This window comes from Plecotus auritus, assembly GCF_963455305.1.
Source record: "Plecotus auritus genome assembly, chromosome: 7".
Taxonomy (NCBI): Eukaryota; Metazoa; Chordata; class Mammalia; order Chiroptera; family Vespertilionidae; genus Plecotus; species Plecotus auritus.
This window is the reverse complement of record NC_137774.1, coordinates 26,473,914-26,493,261: the sequence shown is the minus strand read 5'-3', so window position 1 is coordinate 26,493,261 and position 19,348 is coordinate 26,473,914. Positions and strand designations below refer to the sequence as shown.

The 19,348-nt window shown below is 49.6% G+C and overlaps 1 protein-coding gene across 14 annotated transcripts in view; it reads left to right on the top strand.

The window, feature by feature from the left end:
• Positions 1 to 19,348, top strand: part of MSI2 (musashi RNA binding protein 2) — a 360,027-nt gene that overhangs the window by 228,282 nt on the left and 112,397 nt on the right. For all 14 annotated transcript variants that reach the window (XR_013961313.1, XR_013961314.1, XM_080682350.1 and 11 more), the window contains exon 7: positions 8,775 to 8,823. Coding sequence is in view for 12 of the 14 variants with exons in the window: in XM_080682350.1 (XP_080538476.1) it covers positions 8,775 to 8,823 (49 nt within the window). In the remaining 2 variants the exon portion in view is untranslated. The remainder of the gene's footprint in view (positions 1 to 8,774; positions 8,824 to 19,348) is intronic.

The window sequence follows — 19,348 nt, the reverse complement described above, 5'->3', positions numbered from 1 at the left end:
TTAATGGGAATGCAAGAGAGTGTTACGGCACATCAGCGCTCCACTAATGATTCGCCTGTCTCCTCTGGAGCTGGCAGGTTTGGGCCTTTTTCATGGTAGGTAAGGCCTGATGGAGAGAGGCTGGAGGGGGGAAGAAAGGAGCATTTGGCAGCCTGTGCACACACTTGCATGCATGCACGCATGCACACACGCATGTGCTCACAACCAGTGCTGTAAACAAGCCATGGGTTTCCAGAGCATAGCAGCCGCCACTCGAAGACGCCTCACACAATAGGCCGTTAGGCCAGATGCCATTTCCGTGTGACAGCTGTCAAGCCTGCTGGAACCAACTGCTTCTCCTCCACCAGTTCGTGCCCAGGCCCCTCTCTTGGGGTCCCGGGCTTTGCCAGCTCAGACAGAAGGGAGCCCCTACCCCCCTGCCATACATTGCCCAGGCAGACTCTCACTTCCCTTGCTCAGTTTTGAGGTGGGGCTTCGTGGGACTGCTCCCTCAAGGATGTGCTGGTTTTGCTAGTGGCTGTCCCTTGGTGTGACTCATTTGCAGTGGGAAGATGAACTGTATTGGGTGTGGCTCTCTGCTCAACTGAATGAGTGTGTGTGTGCACATATATCTGTGCATGTGCTGCTGGGCTGGCTCTGAGAGGGCATTGTCTGTATTTTGTGCCTTGAGCACTCACTAGCCACCACTTGCTAGAGATTCCAGGGAGGGAACACACTCTCAGTACTCGTGCCCAGAGGGGCTTGCACAAGCCAAGCCAAGCCCTGGACAGTGGTGGGACCCTTCTGCTAATTCCAGCTCTGCCGCCAGCTTGCTCTGTGACCATGAAGCGGCCAAGTGACCTCTGGGCTTTTAGAGTTCACCTTTGTAAAAGAAAACGTCCCCCTCTGTTTTTCTTTTCATTTTGCCTTTCTAATCATTCCCACTTCTGAGCCTATCACTCTCTCCTTTGTTATCCCATCACCTCTCTTAACTTTTTGATAGGGTTTTAAGGCAGTGTTTGTTGGTTGATTCATTTAGGAGACAATGACACTGTAGCCAAACAAAAAACAGCAGCGGTTTGGCTGCCTGACACAGCAAAAGCAGAACTTGTGAGGCAGGTGCTGGTGCAAAAGGAAAGAGGCTTTATTCAGGAGCCACACGACCTGGAAGAATGGCGGGTTCCTGTCTCAAAGACCACTCTCTTTTCTTGCTCAAGCCCACCATTCTAACAGGGATAGGGAAGGGATGGCTTTTATTTCTATCCAATTATCTTTCTAGCTTTGGCATGCTCAGTGCAAGCCCTCCTTTTGAGCCATTTTGGCCAATGGGAGAGACTCCCCCAAGCTCCAACTGACTATCTACAGCAAGCATGTCAAACTCACAGCCAGCGGGCTGCATGCCTTGTTTCCTTAAATGAGGCATGCGGCCCGCTGGCCAAGAGTTTGACATACTTGATCTAGCAGGGGTCCTCAAACTTTGTAAACAGGGGGCCAGTTCACTGTCCCTCAGACCGTTGGAGGGCCGGACTACAGTTTAAAAAAAACAACTATGAACAAATTCCTATGCGCACTGCGGGCCTGGGACGAGTCGGCTGCTAAGCAAGACAGGCAGCGGCACCCGGCGGGCCGGATAAATGTCCTCGGTGGGCCGCATGTGGCCCGCGGGCCGTAGTTTGAGGACATCTGATAATAATACTATGCTAAGCCCTAGGGATTCAAAAAAGTAGAAGACAGTTACGGGAGACCAGTAGAAAGACGGAGGGACTTATCTGGTTTTAAATCTCGACTCCACCAGGTACTGCATGTCCTAAGCAAGTCAGCCACAGTGAGCCACAATTTTCTCACCTACACAGAGTGGGGCAAAAGTAGGTTTGCAGTTGGAATGGAAAATTATGCAATAATCCTATATAATAAAGAGTTAATATGCAAATGATCATTACGCCGGGACAGTAATAACCTATCAGCAGGAGGGCAGGGCAGCAAGCTACCTACAGTAGAGAGCTAGCTACAGGAGGGCAGAGCAGCAGAGAGCTACAAGCGGCGGTGGGCGGGGCGGCCAGTTGAGGCAAGTGGCAGCGAGCCACTTGCGCATGGATTTGTGTGCAGGGCCACTAGCTAATAAATAATGATACAAGAATAAACTCTGTGTTTCATGTAATCCCAGCTATAAACCTTCTTTTGCCCCACCCTGTGCAAGGATGTGATAATATCTACCTCGGAGCTTTTGTGATAATTAAATGAGCTTTTTGCAAATTGCCTGTTAAGCTCCAGTGAGTGGTGGCTATTATAATCATTTCAGGGGCACGAGTATTTCATAACTTAGAGTCTGATATTTTCTTGTGGACTCAGAATCTCTGAGCAGGAGGCTTTGCCTTCTGAATCAACAGGATAAAGTTTAGAGACCCTAACCTCTCAACTCCCATGGACAAGTGTCCACTTCTCAACTTTTAACTGTTGTCTGGTGAACACAGGTGTTTACTTGTTTAAGTTAAATAGGGAAAAGGAATGACCCCACAAGAATTTTTTTTTAAGTAAAAGTAGAAAAAAGATAGGATTAGTAAAGAAGAGTTTTGCCAATGGGGGTTTCTGGTCTTCTGTGAAGAGTTTAGGAAAATGTATTTAGCGCTCCAAACTGTATACTAAAGAATGGTAATATTTATTATATGTATTTTACTACACTAAAAGGGGAGCTTAAGAAAAGAAACTGAGCGGACTGTTTCTCTTGTTATTCAATTAAAGGCATGGGCATGAGTTAAAATAAGATGCACTTTCAGGTGGATGCAAACTAGAAGTTTTTGAATAAAGCAACAAAGTGCCTAACTACCGGTAAGCTTTGAGGGTGGCTCCATGCTGCAGTCTCCCTGCGGTAGATGCACAGAGATGGGGCAGGCAGGCCAGGGCTGGCCAGGTGAGATTTGGACTCAGGAGACCAGCAGCTGAGTCCTGGGCCCATCCCCTGCCAGCTCTAGTGAGGAAACTGAGGCTCGGAGAACAAGAACCTGGGGTTGTTGTGAGGACCAAAACGATAATAATATATGTAAAAGTATTGGTGGTGGTGAGAGGAAAGCAACGAGTCTGTTGTCTTCTTAAAGTCCTGTATTCAGTTCCTGAGCTTCTTGCAGAACAGAACTTTGATTCTCTTATCCTAAGACCAAGACGAGGCGAGGCGAGTCCCTGGGAAGCAGCATGTGGCAAAGAGCCTGGTTGTTCCTGACTTCTGGCAGGGGATAAAGAGCCCATCTGTAGGCAGCCGAAGGCCCCCATAATACCCTTCTATTCAGGGCCCATCTTCACATATATCTGCTGTGGTTAAGGCTCAACTCAGCTGTATTCAGCCATTGAGAACTGGGGTTCTCAGCCTGGGCTGCACCCTGGAATCATGGGGGAGCTTTAACCGCTCCCCTGCTGGGCTCCGTACTCCAGAGTGCTGTTTAACAGGTGGGGTGGGGCCTCAGCAGCAGGGCTGTTAAAAGTTCTTCAGTGATCCTGGTGAGCAGTCCAGGTTGACAACCACTTATCTAGACTTCAGTGTGAGCTGATGGGATTTCCCCGTCGGCTCCCTGTTCTCCTCCATTCTTCCCATTGAGCGGTGATTACAGAGACCAACCTCACGCTTTGGTGGTTGGAGCTTATTGACCAGTCTCATTTCTATAAACTAGACACCATTTCTGGACTTCGGGGCAGGTGTGTTTTGTTTCTGTCCAGACTGGTTGGGGAGAAGTGGAGAACAGCGCCATCCTGGCCTGAGGCAGCCTGGGGATGAGGCCGCCTCTGTGTCCAGCACAGATACCAGATCCTCTGTCCTGGGCAGGCCAGCCTCCTATATACAAGTCTCCACTCTTGCAAGTTTAGTGCCTTGAGTTTATGGAGCATAATGCGGCCTATGAAGTCCCACGCTATAGTATTGTGGTATTACATTTACAAGCATTTATTTAAACTAACACTTGAAGCGTTTGAGTGGGAGCAGGAAGCGAAATTCAAGGGCATTTGTTCTGGGGGAGTTTGAAGAGCCACATTTCTTTTTTTTTTCTTCCCTCTCCCTCCTTGTGTCTGGCCAGATAATTTAAGGATCATTTGAAGTGCCATTTCCTGCTGGGTTCTTGATATGTATGGTGTGTGGGTGTCTGTATTTGTATCCCAAGAGGAGTAGGAAATTTCTCGGGTGTGCTGGCCACAGCAAAGCTCTGGGACATCCTCACAGAGTGGAGAGTTTGTAGAGGACGGTGGTGAATTTCATGCTCCCAGATGTCCCAGCCGGCTCTGTGGTCCGTGGTACAGAGTCTCTGTGAATGGATCTTAGGTGACCACCTCATACAATTCCCTCCATTCACAGATGAGAAACTGAAAGACAGAGATGGGAGGTGACTTGTCCTCAGTGAGATCCATGGAGATGGAAGTAGATCCTGGGTCCTGCCCATGGCTTTGTGCAATCCCGCCCGGCACTGCCGCTCCACTGCCTCCCGGCACCTGCTGAGTTATTACCAGCAACTCTCCCATTTTGCCGCCTCCTAGGAACAAGTTTTCTTTGTTCCCGAATCAACATCATTCACTTACTATGTCGTTGGGGAGCCAAAACCGCAGGCAGGAGAAGCAACAGTCTGGGGGTACATTCTAGGGTCCCAGCCTTTGGCCATCCGACTTGACAAACAGAAGTTTTGATCTCTCCTTTCGGGAACTTCTTTGCTTTGTGACTTGAAAGGTTTCCTCTTCAGTTAGCACAGGAGCTGGCTACAGTCTCACCTCTGGATGCGGTCAGCACCATCTGGCTGCTTCTAAAATCACCCAGCAAGGATGTCTGGCTCACAATAAATCTTTTGACTCATTATAGAGAGGGTTTGCTCATTCATTAAATGAATTAGGATTAGAGAGGCATCACCCACTGACTTGAGTGCTAATTATTGCTGATTTTCATGGTGCTCATTTAGTGAGGAGAATGTTGCCAATTTCTCTTGGTGCTTCTAGGATCTCAGCCTCCACCCTTGCTGCTGGGGTGAGATTTAGAAGTGGTCCCTTCACACCCTAATACCTGTATTCCACTCGCATTGTGGAACCTGAGAGTTTATGACTCAGCCCACTTTCTGCATTTTATCTCCTGCCACCCCTTTCCTTGCCTTTGTTCATTGTCTAGAATTATTGAAACTACCTGTGTATCTTAAAAACTTTTTCTTTTTAGACAGGGGCCATGTTCGAGTTACCAGTTGCTATAAGAGTGCTGTGTAACAAACAGCCACAAAAACATCAGCAGCAGACAATAGCTGTTTATTTCATGTGTCTAGAGTCCACGGGGAGTGGTTCTCCTGATCGTGGCTGGGCTTGCTTGCACATTTTGGGGTTGACTAGCTGTCAGCTAGGCAGGCCTCAGCTGGGGCAACTGAGGGGACTTGGCCATGCTCCACTGTCTCTCACCCTCCAGCGGGCCAGCCTGGGCATGCCCTTCTCATGGGGATGGCGGAGGTGCAAGAGAGAACAAGCCGAAACAGGAAAACCCTCTGAAGGCTGGGAATACCATTCTCTCCACCTCACTTTATTGACCATAACAAGTCAAGTTCAGATACACGGGATAAGGAGATAGACTCGGCTTCTTTGGGGAGAGGAACTGCAATTACAGGGTGAAGGGTGTGAGGCCATTAGAGCAATCCCTCCACCAGGGACCCATATAATTTGCCTCTTCTTTGTACTTAGGCTGAAGCTCTGCAAACAGTGAGTGCCTAATAAATATCTGATGCATGAAATTAATAAGTTAACATTAGCTAGGTTTTCTAATCAAGGTTGAGTTGGCTGAGTGATGCAGACATTAGCTGGTTTATCTGTTAGAAGGGTCCTGGTGGAATCTGAATTTTTCCTGCATTGGTTGCCAAGAAGTCCCTCTTCTTGTCTTCTTTTCCATCGTGCTTTCCCATCATCATTTTCAGGATTGTAGACTATAAACATCCAAGAGACTGGGAAGAAAGGGGAGAGCTACTGCCAGACTGAAGTGCATCTCTTGCCCCCTGAAGAGAAATTTGTTTCCTGTATTGAGCACCAAGTGTATGCAAAGAGGAGGAAGCGGCTCTGCCAAGTGTCTTTGACCTTTGCTCTTGTTTCTCATCCCTAGAGTAGCACCCAGAAAGTGGTCCACAGGCCAGGCACGGCATCAGCACTGCCGGGGAGCTTGTTAGAAATGCAAATGCGCGGAATCAGACACGCTGGGGTCCGTGTTTTCACAAGCCCTCCAGGCAATTCTGAGGTGGATGGAGTTTGAGAAACCCTGCCCCAACCCCAGGGCCATAGAGCTAACATTATAGCTCCCACTGTTGACCCTCGGATATGGTGTGTGCATGGTGCACACCTCAGAGGATGTGACAGAAATATATGTTCAGGACACCCTGGTGTTCAGACAAAGTTGGCTGTCCTCAGATATCTCACATCCAAGTTACTTTCTCCTGCTTTGTCTTTCGCTTAGATGCACCACCTAGAATGTCAGGGCTGCGTTTCCAACCTGCCTTACGTTGTCAGAAGGCACATCTCAAGGTCGGAACAAGTTTCTTCTCTCAAAACAGACTGGGCAGGTGCCAGGATGTGGGACAAAATATGCTGAGGTTCAGATACCTCCTCTCCTTCTCGCTCTCTCCAGGGGTCCCTGGGAATGTGAGGCCTGTAGGGGCCCCCATCTTTAGTACAAAGAAACCTGTAAGGCAGGGTAGGGCACTGTCAACCCAAAAGAAATATCAGTGCTAACCTTGAGAAGGAGAGTGGTATCCCTTGAGGATGCATTTCACAGGGTAAGGGTTAGTGACCTGAGGTCAGAAGAACCTGTGTCCAGCCCCACACGGCTCTGTGTTCGTCCAGCACCTGAAATGCCTGGTCTGCATGCTGAAGTGGGGCTGCACAGCCAGCTGGTCTACCTGGGTTTCGTGTGTGTGTGTGTGCGTGTGTGTGTGTGTGTGTGCATGTGTGTGTGTGTGTGTGTGTGTCTGAGAGAGAGAGACAGACAGACAGACAGACAAAGACATCAGACACACAGAGGTATCAGCTTGCAAGCTCCTGGATTGGATACCAGTTACCTTGACTGTGCCCCTCATTCCCCGGGACGGAGGAGATGCACATAAGCACTTCTGTTTGATTCACACAGAACCGTGAGAACAGCCCCATATGTGAGGCCGAGCTTTTCACTCTATTCAGTCAGTCTTTGTGTATTCAAATTCTTCCCGTTTCAGCTCTTGCTGTTCTGCCAGATTTCCATCGCATTGATGGCTTCTCTGAATTAATGTGTTTTGCAATCGCTGAAAAGTTTTCTCTCCCCCAAGCACCGGGGCTTATCCAGATTGATTTTAACCCCCTTTCTCTTTCCTCTCTAGCTATTTCTTAGATGTTTTATTTTGTAAAGTGTTAATAGAATTTTTCTCTCGCCCTGACACTTTATCTATTCAGGCGTCTTTGCCAGTTCCATTGTCCAGCTGGACTACAGAGGAAAGAGCTCTATTCGTTCCAACAATGGTTGCCCTAAAAAATGTACACAGCTCCTCCCCCTCACTCACCAGGCTGAGCGAACGTTGGAGGGCAGCGTCAGAAAATGCCCAGACTTAGAAAGAAAAAGCCAATTACGTACTGTTGAAAAGGGGGTTTGAAAATATATTATTGTAAAAATTCAAAATATTTATTTCCTAAGGGGTTCTGAGTTTCAGTACCAAAACCTGGCCAACATAGATGGAAGGCTGTTTTTCTGTTAGGCATTTTTAGCTCAAAATAAGGACTTGGCAAACATCTTAGAAAATACGGAGATGGGTGGGAAACAGATGTCACGTTTACCTGCGTGATACCCAGCAGGCCTCCCCCCACCCACCCGCACCCCAGGCATTGGAATTCTAATGGAGGCCCAGGGTCTGAATCTGCAACACCATATGCTCAAGTGTGACTACTCTGTGTACAAACAAACCAGTTGGTCTTCTGGTGGTTTTGCTTGAGTGGTGCTCGGGAGGCAGACGCTCTGTTGTGTGTGGCCTCAGCAGGCGCCTGGGAGGCTTATCGAGTCTCTGGCCCGCGAGGAGTCTGCTGAAGGCGCCCCATCTCCAACTAGCATCCCCTACCCCCATCAGCCTGATGCCCAGAGAGAGAGGGCGGCTCCCTGCTGGAGGAGCACTCACCATGCAAGGCCATTTTCCTCCCAGTGACTGACTTCAGAAATGGGGACCAGAAGGAGAAGGCCCCAGGAGCCTGTTTGTGCAGGCTCGGTTGCTTAGCAACAAAACGGGGCCCTGACTCCAGAAGAGATTTTTAAGTGAGGCCAGTCCCTCTGAGGTTTGTGTCTGGCTTGCCTACCCCCCTCTTCCATTCTTACCCTGACTTTGCTTTTTCCCCTATTATATTTGATAGCATCTGGAAAAATGGATTTGATATGTCTGGAGGCACCATTTTAAACCTGGTTTTATTGCTTTACCCAGTATCTGCCCCCCCACCCCCATCGGAGACTATAGTCTGGGAGGAGTAAGGAATGAATAACCTATAATTTCTTTTCTCAGCCAGGTTAGCTCAGGCCCAAAGCACATTTGTGAGCCTTTGAGCTCCTGTGAACAGTGCTCAGTCCTTTCTAACCATAAGCACACACAGAAGTCGCTCCGGGCTCAGAGCCCGCTGCCCAACACGTGGTTGTGCTAAGTGGAAAGACTAAAAGACAAGTGATCGTTTTTCTAAGTTTTTGTATTTCCAAATAGTGTTTAATGAGCAACTAGGACTTCTATCATGGAACCCCCCTATAGAATATTTTGTGTATTTTGTTAAAATTCCTAAAGCAGCTCTATTCTGTATTTGTTTTGCAGGTGGAGGATGCAATGCTGATGTTCGATAAGACCACCAACAGGCACAGAGGTAAGACCCCCAGTGTATGAAGGTTGCCCCTCTCACCTCAGTCCCACTGACAGAAGGTACACTGACTATTCCAGAATGAAGCAGATGGAGTTGACCATCTGTTGAAGATCAGTATGAATGGAGGGCGACAAAGAGGCCAGATACTAGACAGTTCAGACAACCAGTTCCTTTTGGCTCGGACGCTGTCACTGCATTGTGTAGCCACACCCAACGTCGTTCAGACATACCTCTCTCATCCTGGCTTGCTCAGTCCTCGAGGAACCTCAGCACTGAGTGATCCTAGTGGAAATCATTCACAGTAATTACTCAATTGAGTTTCCAATTTGCATTGAAGGAGGTGGTTTAGAGCACACTGTCAATCTAAAGAGCCAAAAAAGAGAGAAAAGCCTTGCAGGCTGGTGCAATGTAGGAGCCGCACCGACCAGGAGGTGCCTTGTGCCTCAGGAGCATCTGGAGTGCAGCTGCGCTTGCATTTCCTCTTGTGCTGTCACTGCCCCACCCACGTCTCAGGAAATGGGTCTCCACCTGGGGTCTGTGAGCCTGGGAACAACACACAGAATGCTTGATGTTTGCGCTTTTCTTGGGAGAGTATCCCCCAAGCTTTGGACAGGTTCTTAAAGGGGTCTCTGACCTCCATTTCCCCCAATAGAACATGCTAAAATTATTGCTTTAAACAGAAAACTGGAGAGCTAAAAAATCCACCCCAGAGGAAGTAGGGTCAAAGGTTATGGTTCAGCGTTTTGTGTTTTTTTGGTTTTTTTGGGAGGGGGGGGGTTGGTTTCTATTAATAGGGCAAGATTCCTATTAACAGGGCGTTAATGAGCAGAGCTTCCGAAGGGGTGGTGGCAGGAAGCAGGAAGCGGCGTTCTTGAGAGGAGCTGGAGTGAGTGAGCGGTGTTTCCTTGCCACTTGGATTGCATTTAGATGTTTCTTGTGTTGTTTACACTCTTGCTGTCACCTGTGATTAGAAGCAGTTACCCAGCTCTGACGGTCTGTCTCCTGTTCGGAGCAGGCAGGCTGAGTGAAAGGGAGGAAGGAGTGGGAATCGTCGCTGGCAGGGGCGGGAGCAGGCGACGGTGTCCTGAGTGCACCGGGTAGTAGGCCTCTCATGCATCATCTGCAGCGTCCTCAAAAGGGAGAATGGAAAATTGGGCAGAAAACTGGGGTGTCAATGGCATGTATGTTGGGAAGACCTGGGGAGCAGTGGAGGGTGAGGAGTAAGGGGAGGCAAGGAGAGAAGAGCTTACAGGTGAAAATGTCTGCCTCTGTCCCCTGCATTGCTCAGGAGTGAGAGCGAGAGAGGGACAGTGATGAGCAGGGCAGTTATCCTGCAGCATCATCCACACTGCATCTGTCTGTGTGGCTTCCACGTGCATTGTCTCTTTACATCTTCACAGCAGTCGCAGGCGGGTGGCTGTAATGTTGGGAAAGTCCCTTAACTTCTTCATGCCTCAGTTTACTCATCTGTAAAATGGGGATGATACTAGTACTTCCTAAGGTATTGTTCATTGTCAACTGTGCCTAAATGTTAGCTCTTCTTATTATATTATCATCATCTCCATTTTGTTGAGATAACCAAAGCTCAGAGGGGGTAACTGCCACTCCCAAGGTCAGAGCAGGCACTCAAACCTCGGACAGCTGCTTTCAAATTTCTCTCTTTCACCCTAACCAGTTTGGCTCAGTGGATAGAGCATCGGCCTGCGGACTCAAGGGTCCCAGGTTCGATTCCGGTCAAGGGCATGTACCTTGGTTTCGGGCACATCCCCAATAGGGGGTGTGAAGGAGGCAGCTGATCGATGTTTCTCTTTCATCGATGTTTCTAACTCTCTCTCCCTCTCCCTTCCTCTCTGTAAAAAAATCAATAAAATATATTAAAAACAAAACAAAACAAAACAAATTCCCCTCTTTCTGTGTTGTCTCCACATGGGGATGGGTTTGTTAAGAATGTTTTTATGTGTTTCCATCCAGAGTGGGCGAGGCCCCTCTGAACGTGGCACTATCTAGTGTTCAGTGTTAGAATTTGTAATCCTGGAAGATTCCCCAGCGGCTTCCAGGCAGTATTGTTGTTGCTCTTCTTTGAATGTCAATGAATGAAAAGGTATTTTTAATCTTCTGCTCTGGGTCAGGCCCTGGGCTGGAGGAGATGATTAGTCCTCTCATTTCACCCTCAAAGATGTGCAGGGAAAGAAGTTTGTCCTCTGAGGAGTGCGGTGACTCTCAGTGGCCAGAAACTCAGGACATCGGGCTCCTGGGGGCCAGGAAATGTTCTCTCTTACTTCTAACTCCTGCTGTGGGCATCCCTGGGTGCAGCGATGGGGTAGAGGTCCCTCTGCGACTGGGTGAGGGAGGCGTTTCCTGTTGTGCAGTGGAGGAAGCCCCATTCCATGGCCCAGTGCTCAGAGCAGGCCCTCCCAAGTCAGACTTCTGGTGGGCATGGGCGGGTAGGGGGTGGGCAGAGGCCCTGGAGCATGCATGGACCTGCCTAGCCTCCTTCTGCCCTGCCAGAGTTTCCAATTCCCGTGGGAGATGCAAGACCCCCTTACATCGCTACTGGAGCCAAAACAAAATGACAGGTGGGGTGTCTTAATCAACAATTATTAAGAATTTCAAGATGACAGCAGAGCATTCAACCCAAAATGGAGCCCTTCTGAACAGAGGGGCTGTGTGTGAATGCACAGATTGCCCACCCATGAATGCATCGGTGGGGCCCAGCCTGATGCTGCTGGGGCGGGAGAAGAGAGGCAGGAGGGGAGGTGCGCCTAGAAGTTTCACCAGAAAGGCCCTGACACGCTGCGGAAGCCTGCTCCCCAGTTCCTCTGGGTGGGTGGGAGCTTGGCCCCTACACCTTTCCCAGCCCCTCAACAGCTGAGGAGGAGTTTTTCCTTGAACTGAGGGCTGAAGCTGGGGCGGTACTTCAGTGATTCAGAGCAGTTAGGGGAGGAAAGAAACAAATTATGTGTATGGAGCGAGGAGGCCCAGCCCTGGCCTGATGGAATGTGCACTTGGAATCAGGTGATAAGCACAAGAAAATAAAATCCTCTGCAGCCACCTTGCCCAACCTTCCCTTCACCTCCTCAGTTTCCTGGTTGCCATGATCTTATCAAGTGGAAAATGCTGCAGCAGCAGACACCGAGGACACCTCCCAGACTGGTGCTGCCTCGGGCTGGCTTCTTAAAGAGCCCAGCCATGAGTCTCTCTGATCGTCCCAGCACTGGCTCAGCCCACGTCCAACTTCTAACTGGACCTGCTGGGCAGCCTGGGGCGTTGGCTCATCCTGCACCCCAGGCATTCTGAAAACCTGTGTCCTTGGAGCTGTGGCAGCTGCTGTCAGGGAAAACTACCAGGGCCTGGACCTGGCCTTGGTCAAGTGCAGCCGACCACACTGCCACTGTGAGACAGAGGTCAAGGCAGAATTTCCGCTCCTCGCCCCACAGCGGGCCCCCTCCTGCCCCCATTCCCTATTGGTCCTTTAGGGATGAAGGTGGCCCTCGGTTACATCTGCACAGCAGTTTCTTCTGTTCCCATATTACATCTGCACTTGGACCTGCTGGCACTATGGGAAAGGATTCAGGGGACAGGAGACAGTGAGCCCACCGGATGTGTGTCCCCTGCCCTGGAACAGGAAGAAGATCGAGCAGCAGCTGACTCACACAGCTCACTGCCCCTTGATTGTAGTGGGGTATATTTCCCTAACCTCTGAACACCTCAGGCTTCTGCTCTGGAAACCTGAGAATTGGGGTGGAGGAGCTCAGGACCGGACGTATGCTTCCAGCTTTTAGCTTTCTATCTGAGAGACTGTCCAAGATAAATTCCTTTTTCTATTTTTATTTTCTTCACTAGGGGAGGGAGGCGAGCAGGTGTAGGCTGTTCCCCCAAGAGGAGGATTAGCGTGCAGGAGTGTCCCTGGTGAGGAGCAGGCAGAGGGCGGAGCCCACCTGGGATGCTCTGGGGAATTCTGAAGGCAACTGTCCCCAGCTGGGGTGAGAGGGCCGGGCTTTGTACCTGCATGTTCATCAGTCATTGGATGCAGGCCACCCGGATGCAGATGTGACCTTGGGCTTGTCCTGAGGAAATCCGGGAGGGACAGACTGCTGGGGCCTTCCTCCAGCAATGGGTCCTGAAGGGGGAACTGGGTCCCCTCCCGCACACCATGTGGTCTAGCTGGTTCTGAGTTAACTAGGCCATGTCAAACAGTAGCACTTCCTGAGCACTGAGGCACCAAGTACTCAGCACAGTGCCCGCACGCATTGTGGAATCTCTGTGACAGTCATAGGTGAACCCAGCTACCCGAGTCCCACTCTCATTAGATGGAAGCCCAGCACTGTGCTAGGCAGTGGTTTAAGCAGGGGAGTTCCTGATTTTAAGGACTTGAGCACGTTCTATTTATTAGTCCTTCTCCACACCCACTCTTCTTTGTGGACTACAGTATACCTCCATTTCCAGATGGAGAAACTGAGGCACATAAGTTTTGGATTGCCCAATAGGTTCTTATAGCCGGGCAGGAGCTGAGCCACTGGTAGAAGCTGGGGCCTTCTTCGGCCTCGCCCACCACCTTATTTCCTGGCTTCCCTGGGATTCTTTGTTACAGGAGAGGGAGGGTGGTGGCTTTCAGATTTCTCGGTCATTTCATTTGCTCTCTAGAAGTTATTGGAAGTGGTCTGGAAAATATTGGGCTGATCATCACAGGATTTAATCATGGGGGGAACTTTGTTGCTTTATCCTTGCAAAACTCAGATAAGATCGTGAATTCAGCATTAGTATTGATCCCAGAGTGGAGCTGGCGGGGAGGGGCCAGGACGGAAGAAGCCACAAGCTGCTGTCCTTTCTAATTCCCTCTTTGGTTGGCAGAGACTGAGAGGTTGAGCCCAGAGGGAGGAAGGGCTGTGGTTCAGGTCTCTCTCCCCATGTCAGCCCTGTTTGAGAACGTGGGATGTGGAGAAGCCGGCTGCTAAAATAACATCTCACACCTCCTTAGGGGAGAAGGGAGCCCCCTCCATGGGCATCATTCCAGGGGAGCTTCAGCTGTCCCTCCCCTTGGCCCCAGGGCTTGGGACCATGAACCCTGCACCGCTGAGTGCCTCTATGTCTGGCCCATCAGGGGAGGCCTGGGTGGTCAGGGGCCCAACGGAAAATGAGCCTGTGTCTCTGAATCTTATCGGGTGCCTGGCGAGGGTCAGCTGGAGAGGGAGTGGGTACAGAAGGGTCGCAGCTTCTCCCTCCCTGTGGCTTCCATTACCCAGCAGGCCTGTTTGCTCTAGAACAGGGCCAGAGGCAAGGAACAGGATACACCAGAGAAAATAAAGATCAGTGTGATGGATGACTCCTCTCCCAACTGTTAGCAGTCGCTTATTAAGTGCAATGCTAATGGCTTTGGAGAGGAACCGCGGCTCAGACACGGTGTCCAGTCCCCACAGGGCCCCTCGCTGTGCCGACCTCAGCCCCCGAGTGGTTTTGTGACCTGCAGACGGGCCTTTCCCAGGGGGGCTGGGAATGCACAGTGGTGGACCCATGCAGCCTGTGGGAGGAGCTTTCTGTAAGGTTCACGGGAGCTTGGCTTCTCCCGTGAACCTTACAACGGCTCTGCCCCAAAAAGCAGCTGGCTGAAGTTTAAAGCCTTCATAATTTGTGTAATCAGTTTATTTATGAAAATGGTGCCAGGAAGATGGAGCCAAAACTGTGATAGAAGATAATGCTTTTCTATGGAGAAAAAACAGCCCTTAATGTCCTGACTACCTGCCAGACACTCACTTTTGAAATTGACCTCTGAAGCCCGTACCGACTCTTTTATGTACACTAAAATGATTAAGAATCGCTGTAATGATTTATGTGCTTTGGTGCCTATTTCCTAAGGCAGGAGGCGGACATGTATAAAGAGTTTCACAAAGGTGTTAAATTAAATTAAAAATAAAACAGCATTGCTTCATTTGTAGGGTGGGATGTTAAAGATAATGCATTCATGTTTTTCCTAATGTGATCCCAGCATTCTGACTGTTTCCCTGGGAATGAGGCTTGAGGCTCTGCAACCCGTAACTGTGACATTGTGGGATGGCCCATAACTGTGACATTGTGGGATGGAAGAAGAAGTTTGGGTGGGAAGGGTCCTTGGATGGAGTAGAAAGTGGGATTAGGGTTCGAGGAATCACAGTGGTGATGACACTGGTGCTGATGTGACCTGAGGGCGTCTTATAAAATTCTGCTCCCAAGGCTGGAGGATTTGCTGCTGGGTCTGCCTTCCCCGGGGGGACTTGTGCCCTTTGCATTATCCCCACCTCTCAGATCTGCCGCTCATCCCTGTGCTAGTTGCTCCCATCGCACTCCACCCCAAGTCTGGGATGTGGGTTAAGTAAGGGGTTTGTTGGACACCTGGAAACCAGTAGCTGATCATTATTGGCACTGATCCAAGTCAGCACCTGAATTGGAAGCCCGTTGACAAGAAAGCTGCTGGTCTGTCAGACCACAGACACCGGCCAACATCTCACGTACTGCGCTTCCCATCAGTCCCTCGTGCAGTGCGGCCGTCGCCATGCCCTGGGGCTCTTCACTGCAAGTGGAGGTCTAGATCTGGTTAAGTGGGCCATGGTCAGTGCGGGGCAGCTACATAAGAAATGTTGGTGAAGTAGGACTCTAGGGCAGACTCAGAGTGGGGTAGGAACTCAATACCATTGAGTCTCCCCTAGTCCACTCAGAAGAGACCAGCAGGCAGGGGGCTGGCAGTGATGTGGGCACTGATTGCTGCCTTAGGGCACTTGGAGAGATTTTACTGGATTCAGTTATGTGCAAGTGTGACGGTGGGCACACTTAGGTTAGAACGAGGAAGAACCGACAAGGCCCACAGTGGCATAAGTAGCCTCTGACCTCCACTAGGTTCTCAGAAGCCAAGGGTCTGTGCTTCCGCCTGGGCTCATTCTAAAGTCAGCGCTGTGTAAGTGGGGTGGGCGTGCTTATGTACCCACCCTGAGGGGTGCACCCTTGCAAGGCTTTGCCAGAGGCCATGCAACCTTGCCCGCCCCCTGGCGCCCAGTACATGCCCCTCAAGGCCTGGCCTGTCACCTGACCCTTCTCCGCTCCTCCTCAAGTGCTGAGGTAGAATGTGGGATTAGGGTTTGCGGAATCACAGACAAGGAGTCTATGAGGAATATGCAGCACTAGAGGGTGAGGGAGGGGAGGGGGTGAAGAGCCACAGCCCCCACCCTGAGCCATCTTTCAGAGACCAGCGCCTGGAGCTGTCTGCACATTTTTTTTCTCTCCTTAAATAAACACCATTAGCCTTCCCGAGAAATTGGTGCAAACATGACCTCGCAAATAACCAATTAAAAGGGCAGGGTTGAAGGGGAATGTGACTTTGAAAACATGTAAAGGAGGCCATTAAAGATTCCTGGAGATACCCCAGCCCTGGCAGCTTCCATCTGAGACCGTAATTTTATTTCTGACAGGAAAGGTAGGAACGCGCTTTAATTTTTTCCCCCTGAGCTAACCGAATTCCGGAAGCGCCCATTCCAGCTGTCTCTTGAGATATTAATCGACACAGTAGCTTGGTTTCTCTTCACCTGCTCTGCTTCGTAGACGGGGAGGATTACAAAACCCTTAACTCGCTAGCAACGGGGCTGGGGACGGGGGTGCCCAGTGCCAGAGGAGCTTGTGGACCCCGGGGGACCTTGGCACCCTGGATGCTGTGTGGTTTCCTTAGCACAAGTATAAATCTTAAACTTTCTTCCTTTGGAATAAAAGCTCTGGCACCAAAAGGGTGGTGAGCGAATAGGTCTTCCTGCCCCCCTCCTGGCGGTGGCCCATGGGAGCAGGGAGTGGGCCCGGGGTCAGCAACTTTACTGACCCAGAAATGACTTTTTGTAGAGAGGGACAATGAGGCTTTTGTTCGGCCCTGTTCCCATAGAGGCCCAAGCTCTGACTCTCATGACATGTTTTAAGATCTTGGTGAGGGAAGAGTGTGGAGGCCTGATGAGAAAGGAGCCTTCAGCTTGGTGACTTGATTTAAAGCACCCCCTTTCTTAGCCTCATGGTGCTTTTAGGGGTCATCGCAGGGCAGCCCAGGGGAACCAGAAGCGGAGGTCGGCTGCCTCCTGCTGGGCCTGGAGGCTCCTGGAGAAGCCAGGTTACTGTGCAGCTCCAGACCTGAGCCTCTGCTTTGAGCCTTGCAGGTCATAGGGCGCACGCCAGCTCACCTGAAGCTGTGTATCAGCACCGGGTGCTCGAAAGAGTGTCGGCTTCCATGCTGGCCATACTCGGTTTCATCCCAGCTTCCCCATGAACCCCGTGTGGCTCACTGTGGAGTGGCTCACCGCTCGGTAGGAGTTAGTGAATCAGAAGGCAAAGTGCCCCCAGCAAGTGGTCAGTGCCCAGTGGTCTTACTTCTTTCCTTTCCCCCTTAAAGGAGACCATCAGTTTTAACCTCTTTAGGTAAGCTAAAACCTGTGTTTGAATTTTTAAGACTCTAGTCTTTAAAAATAATGTTTTCCTCTCCTCACACACAAAATATCTGCTCGCATGTACATAGAGTATTTCCGAAAGGATACCCACAACACTGGTCAGAGTGAAATGGCACACTCTCTGGACCTTAGCTCTGTGACTTAATAGCTGTGTGACCTTGACCAGTTGCTTTACCTCTCGGTGGCTCAGGTTTCTCATCTATAAATAGGAACGATGATACTGGGCTAGCCTGAGGCATACATCAGCAAGTGTAACAATAAGTCCTCGAATATGTTTTATGTGCATGTACATATACACATAGATTGCAAATATACATACATAAAAAACAGCATTTGCTTCTGTGGATGAGGATTAAGTGACCACAGGTACAAAGAGGCGGGAAACTTGTTATTGTATACTCATTTACCTTTTGCATTTTTTGTACAATGTGCATTCATTACCTATTCAAACATTTACTTATAGTGAGCTTTTAAAATTCATTTCAACTTAAATTGTAAGTGTAGTAATATAACAAGGTGAGAATTTTTTATAAAGGTCACCCATCCCTAGCACAGCAACGGTTGTCACTCTACCTGGTTTCTGACGTTACGTGTAAATGGTTTTACACTTGGTTGTGATTGTGGGGTCCGTACGACATGTGGTGTCTCCCGACTTTGGAGGAGGTATGGGCCCTGCCTCGTCTGAGGTTTCTGTCCTGCCGGGAGGAGGGACTGGGCAGCTCCTTACAAGACATGATTGTAAGCAGCCCAGAACCCTTTGCCTCTGAGTCGCCTTCGTCCTTTTTTTTCCATAAACAGAGTCAGATAGATAGATGAGGATTTTCTTAGTAGTTCCTGCTCCTCCCAGACAACGTGCTATTAATAGACTAGCCAGACTCACCCAGGTCTGAAAGGAAACCAGTTTGCTTGAGTTTATTCCAAACCAGAGGGGAGACCCTTCGTTCTAGGAGGTCAGAGTGCTTTTTAATTTAACAGGAAAAAGAGTTAAAGGCATCTACCTAAACCAAATTATGATTAATTAACATGTGGGGACCTTACACCATGTGGCAGCTGTGTCCTGTTGCTTACAGCTTAAGAGTCAAGGCAAGTACCCCAGTTAGTGAGGCCCCTGGGGTGCCTGGGCCCTGTGACAGTCAGGTTAGAGCTTAGGTCTGAAGTCACACCACTGGGTTCAAATGTTAGAGCTACCACCAATGAGCTGTGTGACCTTGGGCAAGCTACTAAACTCCTCTCAACCTCAGTTTTCTCACCTGTAAAATGGAACTGACATTAACTCATGAACTGGTGAGGTTTAAGTGAGATAATCTGTGGGAAGCATCTGATGATTAGGAGAGTACCTGTAAATTTAACTTTATTATTATAAGAAGTACTGTTCTTTTACTGCTAATAAGATTACTGTTACTGTCATTCCCCGGGGAATAAAGGTGAAGGCATGTTAATTGGAGAAAAGATTAACACTCTATATCAGCGGTCGCCAACCTTCACTCGTTGGTGACCACTGCTCTAGATAACTGTTGCCAGATGCTATCAAGTTTTCCAAGATGGGAGGGTATTGTGGCTGAATTGTAGCCCCCGAAAGGTATACTGAAGTCCTAACCTCTGGTCTCTCAGAGTGTGACCTTATTTGGAAATAGGTTCTTTGTGCCCTGGCCAGTGTGGCACCAAAAGGTTGCTGGTTTGAGTCCCAGTCAGGGCACATGCCCTGGTTGCAGGCTCCATCCCCAGTAGGGGGCGTGCAGGAGGCAGCCAATTGATGTTTCACTCTCACATTGATGTTTCTCTCATTCCCTCTCCCTTCCTCTCTCTCTCAAAATCAGTTTTTTAAAAAATAATAAAAGAAATAGGTTCTTTGCACATGTAATGAAGTTCAGATGAAGTCAGACTGCAGTAAGTTAATTCAGTGTGACTGGTGTCCTAAGAAGAAGGAGGATAGGTGAAGAGAGACACACAGGGAGAATGACACATGACCGCGGAGGCAGAGTGGAGTTATGCAGGTATAAGCAAGGATGGTTGGCAACACCAGAAGCTAGGAGAAAGGCGTGGGACAGATTTTCTCCTAGAACCTTCGAGAGAACCTGGGC